The sequence below is a fragment of the Lagopus muta genome, chromosome 21, assembly GCF_023343835.1.
Source record: "Lagopus muta isolate bLagMut1 chromosome 21, bLagMut1 primary, whole genome shotgun sequence".
Classification (NCBI taxonomy): domain Eukaryota; kingdom Metazoa; phylum Chordata; class Aves; order Galliformes; family Phasianidae; genus Lagopus; species Lagopus muta.
In genome coordinates, this window is record NC_064453.1 from 4,514,274 (window position 1) to 4,532,163 (window position 17,890).

The 17,890-nt window shown below is 45.2% G+C and overlaps 1 protein-coding gene across 2 annotated transcripts in view; it reads right to left on the minus strand.

Moving 5' to 3' along the window:
- Positions 1–3,848: 3,848 nt before the first annotated feature.
- IFFO2 (intermediate filament family orphan 2) overlaps positions 3,849–17,890 on the minus strand; it is a 28,767-nt gene continuing 14,725 nt past the window's right edge. Inside the window, exons 2-9 of one of the 2 annotated variants that reach the window (XM_048967663.1) lie at positions 15,161–15,221; positions 14,597–14,692; positions 12,853–12,993; positions 11,047–11,189; positions 8,948–9,068; positions 6,966–7,055; positions 6,224–6,354; positions 3,849–6,028 (exon numbers count right to left, since the gene is read on the minus strand). In XM_048967663.1, coding sequence (XP_048823620.1) covers positions 5,923–6,028; positions 6,224–6,354; positions 6,966–7,055; positions 8,948–9,068; positions 11,047–11,189; positions 12,853–12,993; positions 14,597–14,692; positions 15,161–15,221 — 889 coding nt within the window. In that variant the 3' untranslated portion in view covers positions 3,849–5,922. The remainder of the gene's footprint in view (positions 6,029–6,223; positions 6,355–6,965; positions 7,056–8,947; positions 9,069–11,046; positions 11,190–12,852; positions 12,994–14,596; positions 14,693–15,160; positions 15,222–17,890) is intronic. The other variant, XM_048967664.1, reaches the window with a different exon arrangement.

The window sequence follows — 17,890 nt, forward strand, 5'->3', positions numbered from 1 at the left end:
ATCCCTGGCCCTCAGCAGGGAGAAGCTGGGCTGCAAAGCAGCCGGGGCTGGGTGAGCATCGGGTGCTTTAATGCCCCCCAAAGGACGTGAGCAGCTGAAAGGTCTCTGTTTCATGCTCGGGTGGTTTGGGATCGGCTCAGAATTCCCCACATTCCCTCAATTTGGGGTTTTCAGGAGGAAATGACGGCCGTCCCTCCCCCAGCCCTCCCCACCCCTTCACTGCAGGCTGCAGCACAAGAACCAGCAGGCACAGGCAGGAACCAGGAGGTTTGGTATTTATTTAAAGTGTTTTTTTGTTTCCCCTCGAAACCAAAGAGCCGGGACCCCCAGCACAGCCCCCCCCCTTCCTGCAGAGCAGAGCCGGGACGGACGGACGGAAGGACAGACGGACGACGGAGGGAGCAACGAGCAGAACTGAGCGGTGGGTTTTGGCACTAATGAAGAAAAACTGCAGTAATCCATTGGAAATCAAAGGAGCTGGAGTCCTTCTGGCTCTTGCTGCTCCTTCTAAAATGGATTCAGGTCAACAGGAGCCTTCCATGGTCCCAAATCTGCCGTCGGTGGTGTCAGACACCACGGGCCCAAATCCACCCCCAGCTCAGCTCAGGACCCGGTGCTGCTCCATCCTCACCTTGGATCCCAGCTGGCATCACCAGTTCTTTTGTTTTTTGTTTTTTTTTTCTTTAAAAGAAGCCAATATACAGAATACAAAGCACAATATTTACAACCGGACGGTAAACAGGTTCCAACACCCATCAGTAGTCTGTTTTGATGTGTATAAAAAACTCTCACAATGACCTAAAGAGGGACTGACGAGAAGTGATTCGTTCATTGACACCCTCCACTCCGACACCTTAAATAATAAATAATTGGTTTTTTTTTTTCTTTTTGGCAGAACTGAAGCTACGTACACTTGAGCAAAGGCTAAATTGTGTTTCTTGTAGTGAAAGGAGCGTTTGGTGATTGAGCTTTTCAGTCATCTTCAGCTCTTTCTTGATGACAAATAAACCTTTGGGGGTTCCAATGACAGCTATGGGAGGAGCATCATTTCAGGCAGCGAACCCCACAGCGTTGGGTTTGTGGCCCAATGGGATGGGGAGCTCTGCCATGGAAACGGTGCTGTCAGCTGCAAGGCCCTCAAAGAACCCCAGCCTGGTGGGTTTTTAAAGCATTATTTCCTCTACAGAGACCCGACCCAGAACTGGGTGACCTTTGAGGCCCCTTCCAACCCAACCGTTCTATGATCCTATGGAATTAGATAGGAGGGAATTGTCGTTTCCAGAAGCATCAAGTAACCCATTTCTGCCAACACAATTTGTTGCTTCTGCAAAAGAGAAGCTCAAACGTCTCCCACGGACGCGGAAGGGTCTTAAGACACAGAACTCTACACAAAAACAGACAACAAGAAATAATCAAGTGTTTCTTCACTACTCTGCCAAAGACTTGGGGTCAAACCTCCAGTCTCTCCATCAAGGGCTGGGGAGGGACTGAATTAAGAATTTGGCAGGCAGTATGTCTAGTTCACCTCTACCACCAGCATCATTAACACCAGGATACAGTGCAGCAATCTCTTGTTTAAAACTCACACTGATAAAGTTATCTTGTAATAAAAGCTTAAAATGGAGCATTTTGGGTGACACAAATCGCTAAAACCTGCGTGTTCCCCCAGCAACCCAAGTCCTGGAGCAGTGCATAAGAAACAAAACCCAAAAATCCTGAAGCAAAACGTGGAAAATCCTCGTTGGGGTGTTATTACACCATGGAAGCACGGCATGGAAAAGTCTGGTCAACCCCTTTGGTCAACCAGAGCTCAACTGTGATTTAGCACTGACCACAGCATTATAATTGCTTTAAATATCATCTCTAAAATAAAGCACTCTCAAACGTGCAACACAGCTGGAGACTTCCCCATACTGCAGTTCCAGCACAAACATTCTCCCAGCTTTTCCCACAGCCAAAGGAAACACGAGCAAAGAGCTGCTCCACGTAAGGCTGCGCGCACCCAACCGTCGCCGCTCTTGGACCATGACCTCAGCTTGTGTTTTTGCTGGCAGCAAAGGCGATGGAAAAACACCTCGTCTTGGGTGGAAAGAGCTTTAGATCTACAGCCAGGCACTATTTAGATCTACTCTGTTTCGTTAATTCCCATTTACGCTGGCGGAGACCAACGCAACGCGTCTTCCAAGTGGGAAGGACACGAAGCCAATTTGGGGCAGTAGGAATGGGCTGAGAGCAGCAGTAATTCTGCAGGTTGAGGCTTCCCTACCTCTGAGGAAGCGATGGGGAACACATCTCAGCCCATCCCATCCCATCGTTCCACATCATCACTTGAAAACAAGTCGGGGATTTCGGAGTCCCATCAAAGCAGGAGAGACTTCACAGGGGAACAGTTGCATTTGCCAACAGAACTCTGTTTGCACTTTAAAAACCTCTAATAAAAATAGAATATATACCGTGTGGGTTTTTTTTTTATATAAATAATTACATATTTAGCTTAGTTGAATTTCATTACACCCCCCCACCCCCCACACTTTGTTTTTTTAATACATTTGTTTTTACGTTGTCTGAACTAATACAATAATTACTACATCTTTGAAAAAGTGTTTGTATCACGTTATTCTTTGGACATTTCTGAACGACATGCATCCACAAAAGCAACCGCCAGTGTTTACTGAAAACGTTATCTTTTTTTTTTGTACAAACCCATTTTAGGAATTGGTTCTATTATTACACCGCTAACGAGCAAAAAAATTTGCTTCCTTGAAACCCCCTTTTAAAAAATGAGAAACAATGAGGAGGATTTTCTGATTATCAGTCTAAAAAAGTGTCAATATGACACCGCATTTATGAGTAGTAAACAAAAATAAAGTATTTACAGCTTTACAAAGGAAAGGGAAAAAAGAAAAGAAAAAGAAAGAGGTCACCAAAATCATTTTCCAGCATTTTCACCATTTTTTTTTTCTTTTTTCTGGCAAGCTTTTGATCTGGTTGCTACAGAGTGGTTCAACACAAACAGAGCAGGGCCTAGCTTGACGCTAAACCAACCAAAGACCTCCTAGGGAAACTATCAAGGACCAACCTTGCTCACATCCAACAGGTTGACCCGCTGAGACCTACATGAAAATAAAACCCCAATCCCAAGTATGAAAACACCTTTTTTTTTGTTCTTTTCGTCCTAGAAAATGGATTACATATGGTTATAAGAAAGACACCAACGAGCATGGTAACCTACCATCACACACATCACCATCGCACACGTTATTTCTATACTGTCTACTACGAACCCACGTCCCTTGCACTTACCAAAAAATACAACCTATGACAGATGCTTCTCATAATTATGGCTACGAGATGAGCTGTGGGTTACAGCTCCGTTTCTGCTTCCTCACTTGGCTCCCACTGTCAAACTGAGGATATTCTTTCCCACCTCACCACGCCAGCTACTCGCTGCAAGGCCACTCAGCCTTTTTCTTGCGACGTCACTGAGTTTTAAAACAACGATAATTAAAAGAACCCAACAAAACTAACAGCAGCTAAGCTGGACGGTCATTGAAATTGCTCAGTTTCTCCAGTACCAAGGAACATCTCATAATTTGAGGACAGCCACACATCAGCCTCCAACGAGGCTGACTCACTGTGCAAGGAGATTGCTTAATGCCTCCACCAAAGTCACTAAAGCATTACAGACATTCAGCTTTGGCAGACGGTTTCCCAGCCTCGTGAGAAACGACGTATTTAGCAGCTGAAGTTCATACAGGCTCAAAAACCCTAACAGTACTTTATTGAAAGCATGCAGTCACAAAAATATCCCATCTGGTATTTCTTGCCCCCTCCCACCCGCCCCGCACTCGCAGCCCTAGTGAACGTGACACTTACCACTTTGGCCACCAAAGAAATAATAGGAATGAGCACTTTGGAATAAGGCATCTTCCTCACCTACGTGATGAAGAAGCCCCTAAAACACACCACAAGAACTGCTGCTAACTCTACGAATAACAGCGCTGAGTATTTTAACCAGTGAGGGAACCACAACCTTGGATCTCTTCTCTTGGACGGAGGCCGTGGATGCTCACACTGTGAATCCAGATGGGTCACCCCCAGTAGTTCTCCTCGCTCTGAACAACCAGGAGAATCCCTCTGAACTCCTGCCCCCTCTGCACAGCAGCACGAGATGGAGAGGTATTTTCAGCCCATTTGCTGAAACACTCGTGCTCTTTTTGCAAGAAAGCAATATTGATCTCTGCTGGCTGTATGCTTACGATGCAGCCCTGCTGATTTCGGATCAATAAAGAAGAGAGGCTTGGAAACAATACTCAGGAAGCTAAAAGATGGCCACCCTACCTTTATATAACACTGAGAGGGTGCTTAAATCTGGAATTTCCCTGCCCAGTCCTAGCACTGCTCAGATGAAACAGCTGCTAAGTTTTCTGGCAGGTACAAAACACATTTGGTATTTACTCCTCTTGCAACTGCTAGTTAACTACAGAGCTACCTTTAGGCAGTATTAACTACACTTGCAATCTTGCTCTTAAATACAAACAAAAAACATTATTGGCTTAGGTTTATACCCTGTTTTTACCTGGCTGAGGTGCTACGACTCCCACTAATAACCACAAACAGCTCGATGATGCCAGAGGTGCAGACTTCTGACACAGATTGCCAAAGCCTTCTCACAGAGAAAGCACACAGCTGTTCCTCCCTAACTTCAGGGCAGCAGCAGTTTGGGATTGATTTTACTATGCCCTAAAAAGGATTACAGTGCTGTCTGTTGTTCAGCTTTGCTGAAGAACAGTGGTCTGGAGCTCTCTCAGTGTCATCTCAAGCCCACATCCATAGCACAACATGTCAGTTCATCCCGATGCTTCAACTATCCCACGTCACGAAAGCAGCATAAAGTGGAGTTATCTCCCTGTCAGCAAAGTAAAATCTGCAAATGCTGTGGTTTAAAAACAATATCCTGAAGGAAAAGAAAACACAAAACAACTCCGGAACTGAAGGTCTCACTTCCCCCTCCATCCAACCACTGGAAACAAAGGCATTGAAACAAGACTTTCCTCCTCAAAAGAAGCTCTACAGATAACTAACGTGTGCAAAGTGTTTTGAGCTTTCCTTCCCCCAAGAGATAACTGTAGCCCAGCAGGGATCAAACATTCCATATCAATAAGGCGCGCTTATTTTTTGTTGCATAGTAGTTTATCAGTGACAGTCCCACCCCAACAAACCCTCCCTCACCCACTGCTTTGCCACCGAGCTGAGACCTGCCGCCTCTGAGTCTGGAGTTTGGCAGAGACCTTGTCCAAACCTCCAAATCTCAAAGGTTCCTTCACCCAGAAAGAGGGAATGAAGAAACTCCTTTCGGTCTCGAAACCCTGGATTATTTTTAAATGTTTACAGATCAATTTGCAGGCATTCTTTTCTTTTTTTTTTTTGGTGTGCCAGGCTTTGGTAATTACACCACAATTATCTCGGGTTCCTTGCTCAGTTTGCCAGTATTTCTTTTGCCAATCGGTGCAGCAGTTCCATAAAACCAGAAGCTTGTTGAAATATCCAGAGCCTTTGCAGCACCGTTCTCTGCTGCAACCAGATTTCTCAATAGATACGTATATAATTTACTTTTTTTTTTTTTCATATAAAAACACCTGCTAGTAATATTCCACTGGAGCTCAAAGTGGCTCAGCTTGGGGCAAAGGCACAATTAAAACACCATGTTTTCTTACAGGACTCTGCATTTGTGAATTGTATAACAATAGAAATTTACAGCACCAATCCTTGGGTGGGGTGGGGATGCGTGTAGGAATGAGTCCTTAGAAGCCCGATGCAGGGGCTTACAAGTCTTAATTTTGTTCTTTTCACCCCCCATCAGTGTGTTGTTTTCCAATCTTTGCTTGTGGTTTCCCTTTCACTGAGTGCTCCAACCACGTATCAGCTGACCATGGGCTCCACATCCGCGTCTCTGTCCAACTCATCCTGAATTTCATCTGTGTTTCCTGAGTCGCTGCTGGCTACAGAGCTGGGAGATGGAGAATTTCTGCAGAAAATTCAGAGAAAGGTTTAGACAAAGCATTAAACACCACTGACAGGCAAGGAAACGTGGGACTTGTGGAGGGAATCGTCACTTTCACTCTTCAAACAATTAAGAATAGCTCTCATTACCAACAAACTTCAGTCTTTGCAGTAAATAAAAGGTGGGATGGTAAGGAGGAGGATTCCAAGATCTTACTACCTGTCAGCTGAACCTTTGATAAGCCTACGACAGGTTTCCATTTGTACATCCAGGCCCCTCTTCATGCTGCACATCTCCATGTACTCGTGAAGGTGGCGGTTCATGTCACTCTTGGCTGTGGCCAATTCCAGCTGGAGGAGAAGAAAAACACATCAGCTCAAGGTGAGTTGCTAGCAGCTCCTCCCAGCCTCCCTCAGCTTTACACACTGCTGGGGATATATAAATCCTTTATGCCAGTGGTGCATGCTGAGAGTGCATTCATCTCCTTACAAGGTGTATTTTAATCAGAGCTCAACTCTGTTTTTAGAACAGCTCTTATATCCTGTTCTGCTGCTTTCTTTGTCAGCACATAGCAGTGAATGAAAGCACATTTGGGGCTAAAATGGTGAGAAGCTACAGATGTTGTGCCTGGCGACCCCTGGGGTGGTTTCCTGTGAAACATTTCCCAGTCTGATGGTGGGCAATGCGAGACAAACAGCGGAACAAAAACCAGTGCACCTTGATTCTTTGCTCTGAAGGCTCTCACTGCACTGATTACAGAGCTGTGCTTAGTCAGCAGTAGTTTGGAAAACAGATATTTAGGAAAAAATATCCAAAACTATGTCAAAGGAAAACACCTCTGCATTCTTGATAGAGATACACATTCCTCCTTGGCAGTGTGTGCATGCATATCTGTGACCAGAGCACTGCACACGTTTTGTCCATTACTAATTATTTATATGATCATGAATCACTTCCTTACCTCTATCTGCCCTATTGTTTCTTGGTATTCCTTGTCTCTTGTTTTAAAGAAAGACTCTGTTTCGTGGATCAAGTTTCCCAGGTTTTCTTCCTGATGGGAAATCAGGACACAAAGAATTAGCAAGAAACCGGCAGAGCAGCAGACTGTGGATTTTTCTCACAGAACCTCACTGGGAAGCACAAGTTCTTACACCCTCCCATGCAAAAGGAACCTTGGATCAAGACTCCAACAACAAACAATACCTGATGATGCCAAAGAATGAAACTGCTGCATTTGCTGAACCTTTCCCAGTCTGATCACACAGAAATATGCAGCAATCACTTTCCAGACATGAAACTCCTTTTTTTTTTCCCCTTGTATTGAGCACACCATACTTACAGCATCACTCTGGAATTCTTATTTTCTGATTCCATCCTGCTACTCCCAAGACCATTCAGTTTCCATCATCTCACAGCCTACACGCACTGTCCCCTCTCAAAATGCCTTACTTAAATGCTAGGCAAAGTAATCAATTTAACACAACTGAGTTGATGAGCATTCATTTTGCCACCATCCTTCGGCCACATCCCCAGCAGCTTCATCAGGATCCTACATGGGATCAACGTCAGGCTAACCAGCCTATAGTTACAACAATCACTCCACTTATCCTTTTATATGCAGAAGCAGGAAGACCTTCAAAGAAGGTGGTGAGGGCACCGTGTAAGAACTTGAAAGGAATAAAGCCAGTGGAAGGAAGATTCAGGCATGTAAAGCACTGTGTTAAAGACCAGGCACAGACGGAGCAGTCTTTATTCTGCATCTCCATCTACAAGACGGATCTACCCTTTCCTTGTATAATTTTCATTTAGAAGGATTTAAGCTTCTTAAAACCTTTAGAGTTTTTGCACTGAAGGTCTGAGTTCGGCAATATTCCTCTGATAGCTGTGCTTATACATGCACACATGGGTATATGCAAATAAATCTGTCACTAATTCCAGTACATGGCTGCACGTTATCACTCTGCCACTCTTCCTGCTCAAAAGACGTACAGCTAAGTATGCTGCTTTCTGCAGTCCCAGCACTTTGAAATAATCTCTGCAGTTTCAGGCTATGCCAGATGATCCACAAATGGGAAGATGTAAATTAACACACCCCTGGCAGTCAACACAAGACAATATTCAGGAGACTGCTGCCTCAGCATCTCTGTACTACGGCAATGATGGGAGAAGGCAGGATTATTGCCTACCTACTGCTGTCATGCTGCTCAGTAATGAAATAATAGCATCACGTTTAAGACTGCCTGCACAGAGCCAGACCTTGCCATTTCAATCTCTCTTTAGGCCTGTTCTAAAAGGCTCAGGAGTCACTGAATGAGGCAGCGTGCAGCCATTAGCTTACTTTGCATGGGATCTTAAGGATTAAGAGCAAGCTGTTTATTATCCACCAGCACCAGGAGATTCCTATTGACTGGGAAGACAGAAGCACAAGATCTGTGGGCTCAGAAGATCCCTTGGGCCTTACACAGCCCTTTGTGTCAGGCTGCATATACCATAGCATCACACATGGCACACACCAAGTTTACTTTTCTCCCTGCTGGAATGAGGGCACGGTACCATTTCACACACTGCATCTGCTGGTTTTGGGTGAATGATACCCTACAGAGAAAGTGAGATGCTGCATGGGAGATAAAGGGCTTTAGCTGCCTCACTGGGCAGGGTGACAGGCGGTGTGATGCTCCTACAACAGCTAGAGCCTTGGATCTTTTGACACTAGCTTGATATTTCTACCTCCTTCAGTTTGAAGGAGCAGAAGAAATAAAGTTTGGTAAATAAACTGAAAAGCAACCACGGAGAGAAAGCACTAAGGGGATTTTAAAATCAAAGCAAGTCTGCATGGCAAACTAGATCACCAGTCAAATACCCAAAGGCTCAGATGGCTGAAAGAGCAGCTGAGGGGTAGCAGTTTTGAAGAGAAGAGTTTAAGAAGCTAACTGAAATACTCACCTCTCCTTGGAGGTCAATTGAAGGATTGCAGTTTGTGAAGTCCTCCCAGAGAAGCAACGTTTCCTCGTTCTCCTCCCACGTCAAGCTATCACAGTCGTCATCAAAATCAAATGTCTCACGACTGTTAAGGTAATGGAAAAGCGTGAGAGAAAAAGAACTCCAGCCCCACTCCTTCAGCCCCTCATTTCATGTTTAAGGAAAAAAGAGAACAGAAAAGGGCTTACAAGAACTGAACAAAGGAAACAAAGCAGTTGAAAATCCTGAAAGATTTTAAAAACAGGCTCTGCCACTGCCTGCAAGTCCCTCAACTCCTGGGCTCTTTGCCACTCCAAAGCAGAATAAAAGATCCTTGTTAGCATTCCCAACCCAAGCACACAGTCCTAGTTCTGTCCTCCAGATGGTGCTGCTTGTTAGTTTCCCCTGTTTGCAAAACCACAAAAATGTTTTAAACTGTTCTTTCTATACATGGGAAAATGAACTCAACCACAGTTTGGGGAATTATACAGGAAACAGCCACTAGAAGATTCCCTGCTGGTTTCACGCTGAAGTTCAGCCAACATTTTCCCCTGCAGCACTTAGAAAGATTCGTTTCAAAAATAAGTAAGAGAAAACTGAGCCCTAGAATGATGCACAAGTGAACATAAGTACTTACTATTGAGCTGGACAAGCAAAGATACTACTAAAGCCATTTAAGACTGAGAAAAAACAGTGGCAGAGTGGCCTTTAACCCCGCTATTTGGTCAAGCCCCTTTAATATGGCCAGTTGTGCAATAAAGGAAAAAGTTTCAGAAGGCAGCCAGGTCCCTCTTGGTTTGAGCAGCAGGCGGTGAAACACAAGTAGCTGCTTCTTGTCTTTGTTAAGGAGGCCTGGCAAAAACCTGAAGCAGCAGTTTGCTCATTTCTGGCTGATGCATTTCTGGTTCTTTAGCTCACTTCCTTTTAGGCAGATAACATCTCAATCCGGAAGCTGAGTTCCCCACTGTCTTCAGAAAGCTGAGAAGCTTGGCACAAGAGATGGCATTTATCTCCACAAAATAATAAACATTTTGGACATACACGATTCTGTCTTTTGCAATTGAATTTCTTCAGCTCAGTTTCTTTTTGCTGCAAGCGCTATCAGAATGCAGACTCCCAGTTCTGACTGCTGTCTGTTACAGACAAATGTTGTTCAACAACGACCACGTTTTGCCTTTTTAGTGCTAGGCACTTATGCATTAAGGTCATCACTACAGACACAACAAAAGTTGCATAAGGTTTCTGTTAATAAGATCATCTAGTTGTAAAATACACCTTCCACTTGACAAAGCCCCCAAACCAAGAGTTTACTTAATCATGTATCATCTTCAGTAAGCCACAAACACAGCACCAAGAGTTATAACATGAAGAATGACCTGCACTGCTTGGGCATATCGTGCCCTCCTACATATGAAACTGAGGAGGGAAGGAAGGGGGCATGGCCTGAAAACAGAACTTCTGGCAACAGCTGGCAACAGAAGAGGAGCCAGTGCTCCTTAGAGAAAGACTTGTGTACTCCTCCGTATTAAATACTGAAGTGTGGGAAAGCACTGGGAATTCTTGCCTCTCCCAGCACAGTCATTGCAGAAGTTGGCAGAAGACACAAATACTGAAATGCTACTGAAATCAGACCTACGGTGCTGGCTGGGGCTCCCTCTGCCAAGAGAAAACAGCAGAGACCCTTAACTCTCTCTATCCCGTGGACACCAGGGACAAACCTTTAGGCTAAGTAAATTAACTCTTCCTGCCCTTTGACATTCATGGAATCTATACGACTGTCATCCTCTGCTACCACTGATCTGGACACATCCACCAGTGCCACGTACCCACAGCTGACCTGAAAATCATGGGAAACACCAGAGAAGTCGGAATCACTCCTGAGCTTTCAGTGACAATGATGCCATATTCTGTCCAGCCCAAAAAGCAGCAAGGCTCCTCCTAAAATCCTCTAACACACAGGGAAAACACAGACTCGAATTCTCTACCATGAAAAACCTTCTGAACGCCTACAGAAGTAACTCAGTATTTGAGTTCTGAGATTAAATCTGCATTTCAGTCCTCCCCACGTTATCCACGATACTCACAGCTGATTGAACATACGCTTCATTTCATCTGTGATGTTCAAAGAACAGCTGACCTCGTCGTCAGAGAACCTGCTGTTGTCTGCATCCTGTTCTGAGAGGTCATCATCAGAGGCAAGTTTTCGTTCTTTCTTCTTGGAAGCCACCTTAATTGAAGAGAAGAGTTGTAACTAGGAGGTTCGATTGAGATGCTGTGTCAAATAAAGGAGAGGCATTAGGTTGGGGTGGTTATAACCACATCAGCTCCCAGGCAGCTCAGGGATTGCATGTATTCAAGATTTGCATCCATTAGTGAGTGGGGAACAAAGAGCATAAGAAAGCAGTTCAAAAATGGCAAAGAGCAAAGCAAGCTGCAGGCTGTCAGCGCTCTACAGATGTTCATCTGTTCACTGACAACAGCCTATGGCCTACCAGAGAACATGCAGAGGTTAGAATGATACAGGGGAAAAGCAAAAGCTTGCAGGAGTGCCCAGGCAGCAGGTTTGAGAGCAAATGACAGAACTCTCCCTTTCCTGCCACCACCACAGGCCGCTGCTCCCAGTGTTGAAGAACTGTGAAGAGTAGACAAGAAACCTTGCAGAGATTCTTTAAGTCAGGTTTGTGCCCTCCCCATAAGCAGAGGCAGACTGTTTAGTCTTCAGACTGACAGAAGGAGGATCGACCCAACCATGACAATCCCTGGACAGCCTCAGAAGAAAGGAAGTTTGCAGATGTGCAGAGAATTCAAGGGACACTGTGCCACAAAGGGCAGAGAGCATCGTTGTAAGAGATGCAGCACCACTGAGTCACACACAGCCTGCTCCCAGCCCTACAGTTTTCCCTCTAATTGGCACATGAGCCAGCCTTTGTTGGTGTTGCTCTCCATACTGATCATTTTAACCACTGCATGCTCGACCACAAGTGTGCTTTGCAGCTACCTTTGAGCAGAAAGACAGAGCAATTCCGCTCAGAGACAAGAAGGAACCACGAGCACAACGCAGTGGCTCAACATGCTACAAAAACTGTCTCCAAGAAGGAGATCAGAATCTTTCTGGAAAGAAAGGGAAAAGAAAACAAGAACAGAAAAACAAACCACCAAACATTAAGGCAACTTCATCACAACCAAAATACACAACCAGTGGAGACCACAAGGGTATTTAGAGTGTTTTCACACGGCATCACAACACGGAGAAAAGCACTGGACTTATTCAGGGATTGGACAGGACAGGTTTAGACCAAAGTGAAGCTGGATTAATCACAATTGAAAGAGCAGGTATGACACAAGATCAACTGCAATGGGAGTTACAGGTTTGCTCAACACAGAGCTATAACTGCTTGCTTTTGTAGCAAATTATACGGCTTTTCCTACTAGCACCAAGGAGCCATAGGAGCTCAAGGAAAGCAATTAGAGCTGCAGGTCTCACAATGCAATCATAACTCGCCACCACAGAAGTGTTATTTCTGGCTGTGGGGCTCGAGCCAGAAATAAGAACATTCAGATGACAGCTTAAAACCTCTCACTTGTGAGGAGGAAGCCATTTATACAAACCTAGGCCCTGGAATGCTTTTTTTAATGCATTCATTACCGAACAGGATCAAGACTAACATCATATCTTAAAGTTCATCTTGAGTGAAAACGCTCCCCATTTTAGTTTTTCTCTTAGTGCGACATCAGAAGACAGCTACACTCCAACGCTGAGAAAGAAGAAAATGGTTCTGCACAGAGAAATTTCAATAAATGGAAGCGACCTGGACCACGCTGCTTGACACTGCTCCCTCTTGACCCATCACTGCTCGTCCTGCCCTACAGAAAATTCACAGCCTAATCACCTGGAAGATCTTGGAAACGTCTTCAGAGTTGCGCTGCTGCGCTACATCGCACAGCTTGGCTGTGATATCGATTCGCCGACAGATGTCCATGTCCACCTTCATGGCCTTTTCTTGAATCTTTGTGTCCAGGTCTGTCATGGGCTGCAGGAAGGACAGCAGTGATTATCTTCTATTATTATACAGTTCAGGAAAGCAGAGATACCCCATAGTATCTCTCTAACCCCAGGGCTTACCATCCTTAAACAATATTACGTCCTGCTCTCCTGGAAAGCAGACCACACAGCTAACAGAATTAACATTCATGTCCAATTCCAAGAAAACCTCAGCTCAGTTCTTTGCCACTGAACAACCTGTGCCCAACCCAACACAGCTTTTGGATGTATAAGGGCTGCTCCTATTCAGACAGTACTGCTGGATCCACAAAGTAACGCCGTTCTGTGTTTTTACAGACACCCGGCCCAGGTGAGATGTTCTCTGTTGGAAAGCATCTCAGTGGTTGGGAAATCATCCCACTGACCAGAAAAATGGAAAAACTCTTTGCAGAGCACTCCTCAATAGCAAATTCGCTTTCCAACAAGAGGACTTGGTTTTGTTTTGCTTTAAAACATCAAGTGGGTTTCTTTAGGAGTTGGACTCAGCGGTCTTAATGGGTCCCTTCCAATTTGGGATATTCTATGATTCTCATTCTTCTCCAGCCTCTGTCAAGCACCTCTCGACAACTTGGGGAGGTTTTTATTTTCCAAACACACTGAAAAAAAAGGAGGCTATGAACAATGACACTCTTTAAACACACTCTTATCAACTGAACAGGTAGCAGTGATTCTTATCAACAGGAAGGAATGAGGCACATGCCAACATTTTGTGTTTCTCTGCTCTGCATATTTACATGGAAGGACTCAAACAAGCATTCTTGCTGCTTTCCTTAGGCTCTCTTCCAACTTGCAAAGCTCAGAGCACACCTTCTCTCGAATCCAGCAGGATGTTTGCATTCACCACCACCCTTTTTGTACACACTGAACAACACCTTTCCCTCTGTGAACGACTTCTAAGTGATGCAGCCCTAACAAGATTCACACTGCCTCTAACCAAGCATGCCTATTCTTCATTAAACACCAGAAGAAGAGACAGCTAATTGCCAAATTTCGCATGAATAGATCCAGTGGCCCTGAGAGAATACATTTGACACCAGGGAGCAGGTTCTGCAAGCTCATATAAAGACCGGAGGAAGCGGTTTCTAAACAAAATTACTGAATTAATAAGCATAAGAGAACATCTTCATTAGACAACTGGCATCAGCACACTGCTTCAGTCTTATGGAGAAAGCCACCTTAGTGTTCACCCAGCTTTTCTTTCAGATATCTGCACGATTGTGCCATCAGTATGGCTAATCTGCAAGACAGCTGCATGGTGATTGAATCCTTTTCCCTAACCAGGGAGTTCTCCATCACGTTCCCCACGGCTGCAGATTGGAATGCCAGCATCGCCAGCAGTGGAATCGGGGGAGGAAGGGAAGAGTCCAGTTTATGGGCTAAGCAGCAAGTTAATGCATCTCTACACAGACCAGACAGGAAGCAGGGGGAAGGGAGATCTGTCTGATGCATTAGATCATAAAGGCAGTCGTAATACTAACTACAAAGCAGCACTCACTAAGACCGTAACTTTTTCATGAATGAAGCCATTTGCACAACACACACATTTCACAGAGGCAGTGGGAGTTGGCCACTCTGCTCTCCAGTGTACTTACATCACTCATCAGCCCCTTAAACACCACAAGTTCTGCTTTCAATCTCTCAATCTTTTCATTTAACTCCTCCTGGAGAGCTTCCGCTTCCTGCGCCTCCTGCAAGAGAAAGCACACAAAGAACTCAGGGGCCACAGGGCAACACACACTTCCTCACTTAACCTGAGTAGGGCTGATAAGGCACATCACCACCCCCACGCTGCACTCAGCTTCCAAGCATTCACCCTGCTCTCTAGCACACAGCAAGGCATTCAGCTGCTGGGACTACAGGAGGGGTTTTAATTAAAAGACAACAACTGTTTGGATGGTGATCAGCACAGTGAAAGGTGTAGAGAAAGCACTGCCATTCAGCACAGGCTATGTGCACTGAGTGACACGGCTGGTGGGCATGGTGGGGATGGGCTGATGGATAGAGCTGGTGATCTTAGTGTTTTTTTCCAACCTAAATGGTTCCTGGTTCTGTGGCATGGGTTAGTGGGCACGGGGGGGATGGGCTGATGGATGGATTTGGTGATCCTCAAAGTCTTTTTCAACCTGAATGCTCCTAGGGTTCTATTCCAGCCTTACCTCTCGCAAGGTTTCTACCATAGACTCCAGGCTCATTCTTCTCGTCAGTTCCTCTTCCCATCTGAAAGACAAGATGTGCAGATGGAGTGTTAACTGTGGGAAAGAATGTATTTTTTTCTTCCATATCACAAGTTTTCTGCTCGCTGTAGGATGATGACAGTTATTTCAGCCATCAAGCAGATGGTCCCCCTCATTAACACACCCTCAAACCAGGGGTGTAAGTCTATAAAAGCGTAGAAGTGAAATCAGCTCTCGTTGGGATCAGCGCCCTTCCTACAGTTCTGTGCAATTTTTGGTTCCAAGTAAGGTGGGAAATGTTCAGAGCAATAGGAGGCATGTGAAGTTCAATCACCCGAATCAGCACTCTCACTATTCACCTGTTCAGTCCAATCAACTCAAACACTTACGTGCTCTGTACATCAAAACCTGCAAGAACCTGCACGCCTCTGCAGTCTCAAGTAGAGCACCCAGATGAGTGCCTCTGAATACACAGAACTGAGAGGGTACAAGAAAAGGAGTTCTGTCATTACGAGCTGTGTAATTAAACCTTGCACTACAAGCATCATTATTGGATTGGGTATAGAACCATGCAGCAGCTCCTCCTTGCAAGCATACAAACGTTTCAAAGGGCACTGGCAACTTCTGTCATTTGCTGACTTGAAAGCAAAGCTCTCAGAAATGTGGCCATGCTCATTCATACACGTGAATACAGTTTGAGTTCGGGAAGAAAAGTACAATGAGCAAAGAGCAGGAAGAGAGGTGATGTGTTGGCTGCTCTGGGAGGCGGTGGACTCCATCCCTGGAGGTGTTCAGTGGAGATGTGGCACTGAGGAGACCAAAACTTTATCAAATAATGCATTGAAGGGCAAATTTAATCCCATCTGAGCTGGAAGGTGAGGAGGATCTCCTGCACGGGAGGATGCACGGTGCTACTTGCACAACCAGAAGCACCTGAAGGGGTTACAGCTCACTGCAGCAGCACCATGATGACATGCTGGCTGCTCCTTCTCCCTCCTGCCATTGTGCTGCAGCAACAGCCAGCAAAGCAGCATGTGCACTCTCCCCTTACAACCCATGGTTGATTTACACAGGAAGGTTTGTGGTGCATCTTTTTACCAGGGAGGATTTGCTGCCAAGCAGGGTAAAATATTTAGGCTGAAATTTGCATTTGTCATCAAATATTTCAGCTTGTATTTACACATCCTGTTTCCTTTCTGACTGCTGATTGCATGTATATGGTCCTGTAAAAATAGTAACTTCGTTTTCCAGATTTAATATTAAAGTCAAGAAGGTGAAATTAAAGCAGAGAGTAATACTGCAGTCTGTGATAGGCTCTTTCAGATACAGCAGTGCTGCTGAGCTTAAATCACTCCTCCTGGTCCTGTATGGATGCAAGTCAACGCTGGCACCGCGTGCTGCTCCTCCAGGCTTTAATTGTTCCATCAGCAATAGAGGCTGCATTCTGGTTACCCTGCTGTATTACCTGCACGATGCAGTCTGCAGAGAGGGATGTGTTTTCGGGAGATGGAGCTGCATATTTTGAGCGATTGTGCCAAAAAAGCAAGCAAAAAGCATTAGCATTCCTCCCCAGCAGTTCAGCCTTGCTGGGAAGCTGCCAAAATTACGCATCTCAACGTCTGCTCAGCCCAACCTCCCTCATCCTGCACAAAATTCCAGTCGTTCCATTTCTTCTCTTTATGCCACTTCAAGTGCATTTCACAGGGCAGTGATTTACAGCCCTAATTCCCTTCCTTCAGAGTCAAAGGAGAGGAAAAGGCCGTCTTCTCTTCCACACAACACACCCCACTCTGGTTTCTGTTTCTCCTAATTAGAGGAGCGATCAGGTCATTGGTAGGGAAGAAGGGGAAGGAGAAGCTGGAGGCTGACAGGCACTTGATTCATTCTCCATTTAAACTTCCAAGCAAGTGAGACAATAGAAAGATTGCTCATTCATATGATCATGCTCTATTTGCTGTAACACACAGGGCTTTACAAGGGCCCTTGGCAGCTGCTATCACACGCTCCAGCAAACGCAACAAGAAGCCACTGAGAAGATGCTAAGTATGGCACTGGCATCGTTAATAATCAACGTGCTCCAAGTTACTCTCCTGATATCATTTTATGTTAATCAGTGCCTTCTCGATGTTGATTTGACAGCATAAGATGTGGTCACTGGGGTAGTGCAGAGGAATCAGAGGTATGGCTGTGCTTTGTGATCTCAGTGGTCTTTTCCAACCTTGATGGCTTTCCCAAAGGCTCAACCCCAGCAGGCTGCACCGGTCACTGCATCACAAATACATATTTCAAGCCTAGCCAGGCTTTTTCCCACTTTTCTCACCTACCAAAGGTGCTTTAATCACAGCCACCACCCCCAAAAAAGGGCTAGTGTGCATTGGAGCAGATCCGGACCGATTCCCTTTTACCAGATGTGACACATTACATTCCAGCAGTGTGCAGTCACTGCAGCTCCGGGCCCCAAACTACTTCTGCAGCCCTGTGATTAAGAGTCAGTGTCTTGCATAGCTTAGAGGAGAACAAAGGCTGTTTGCTGTCTTTAAAGGGAACAGCAGCGTTGCAGGGCTATTAAACAAACAATACTCACCAGCAGTCAGCTAGGATTAAAGTTGCTTAAAGCCTTATTCCTGTAAAGCTGAGTCACACCGCAAACTTGTGTGTTTCCTTTGAAATTGGGAGAGCAGCTACACCAACACCAACACTGCTAAGGAGGGT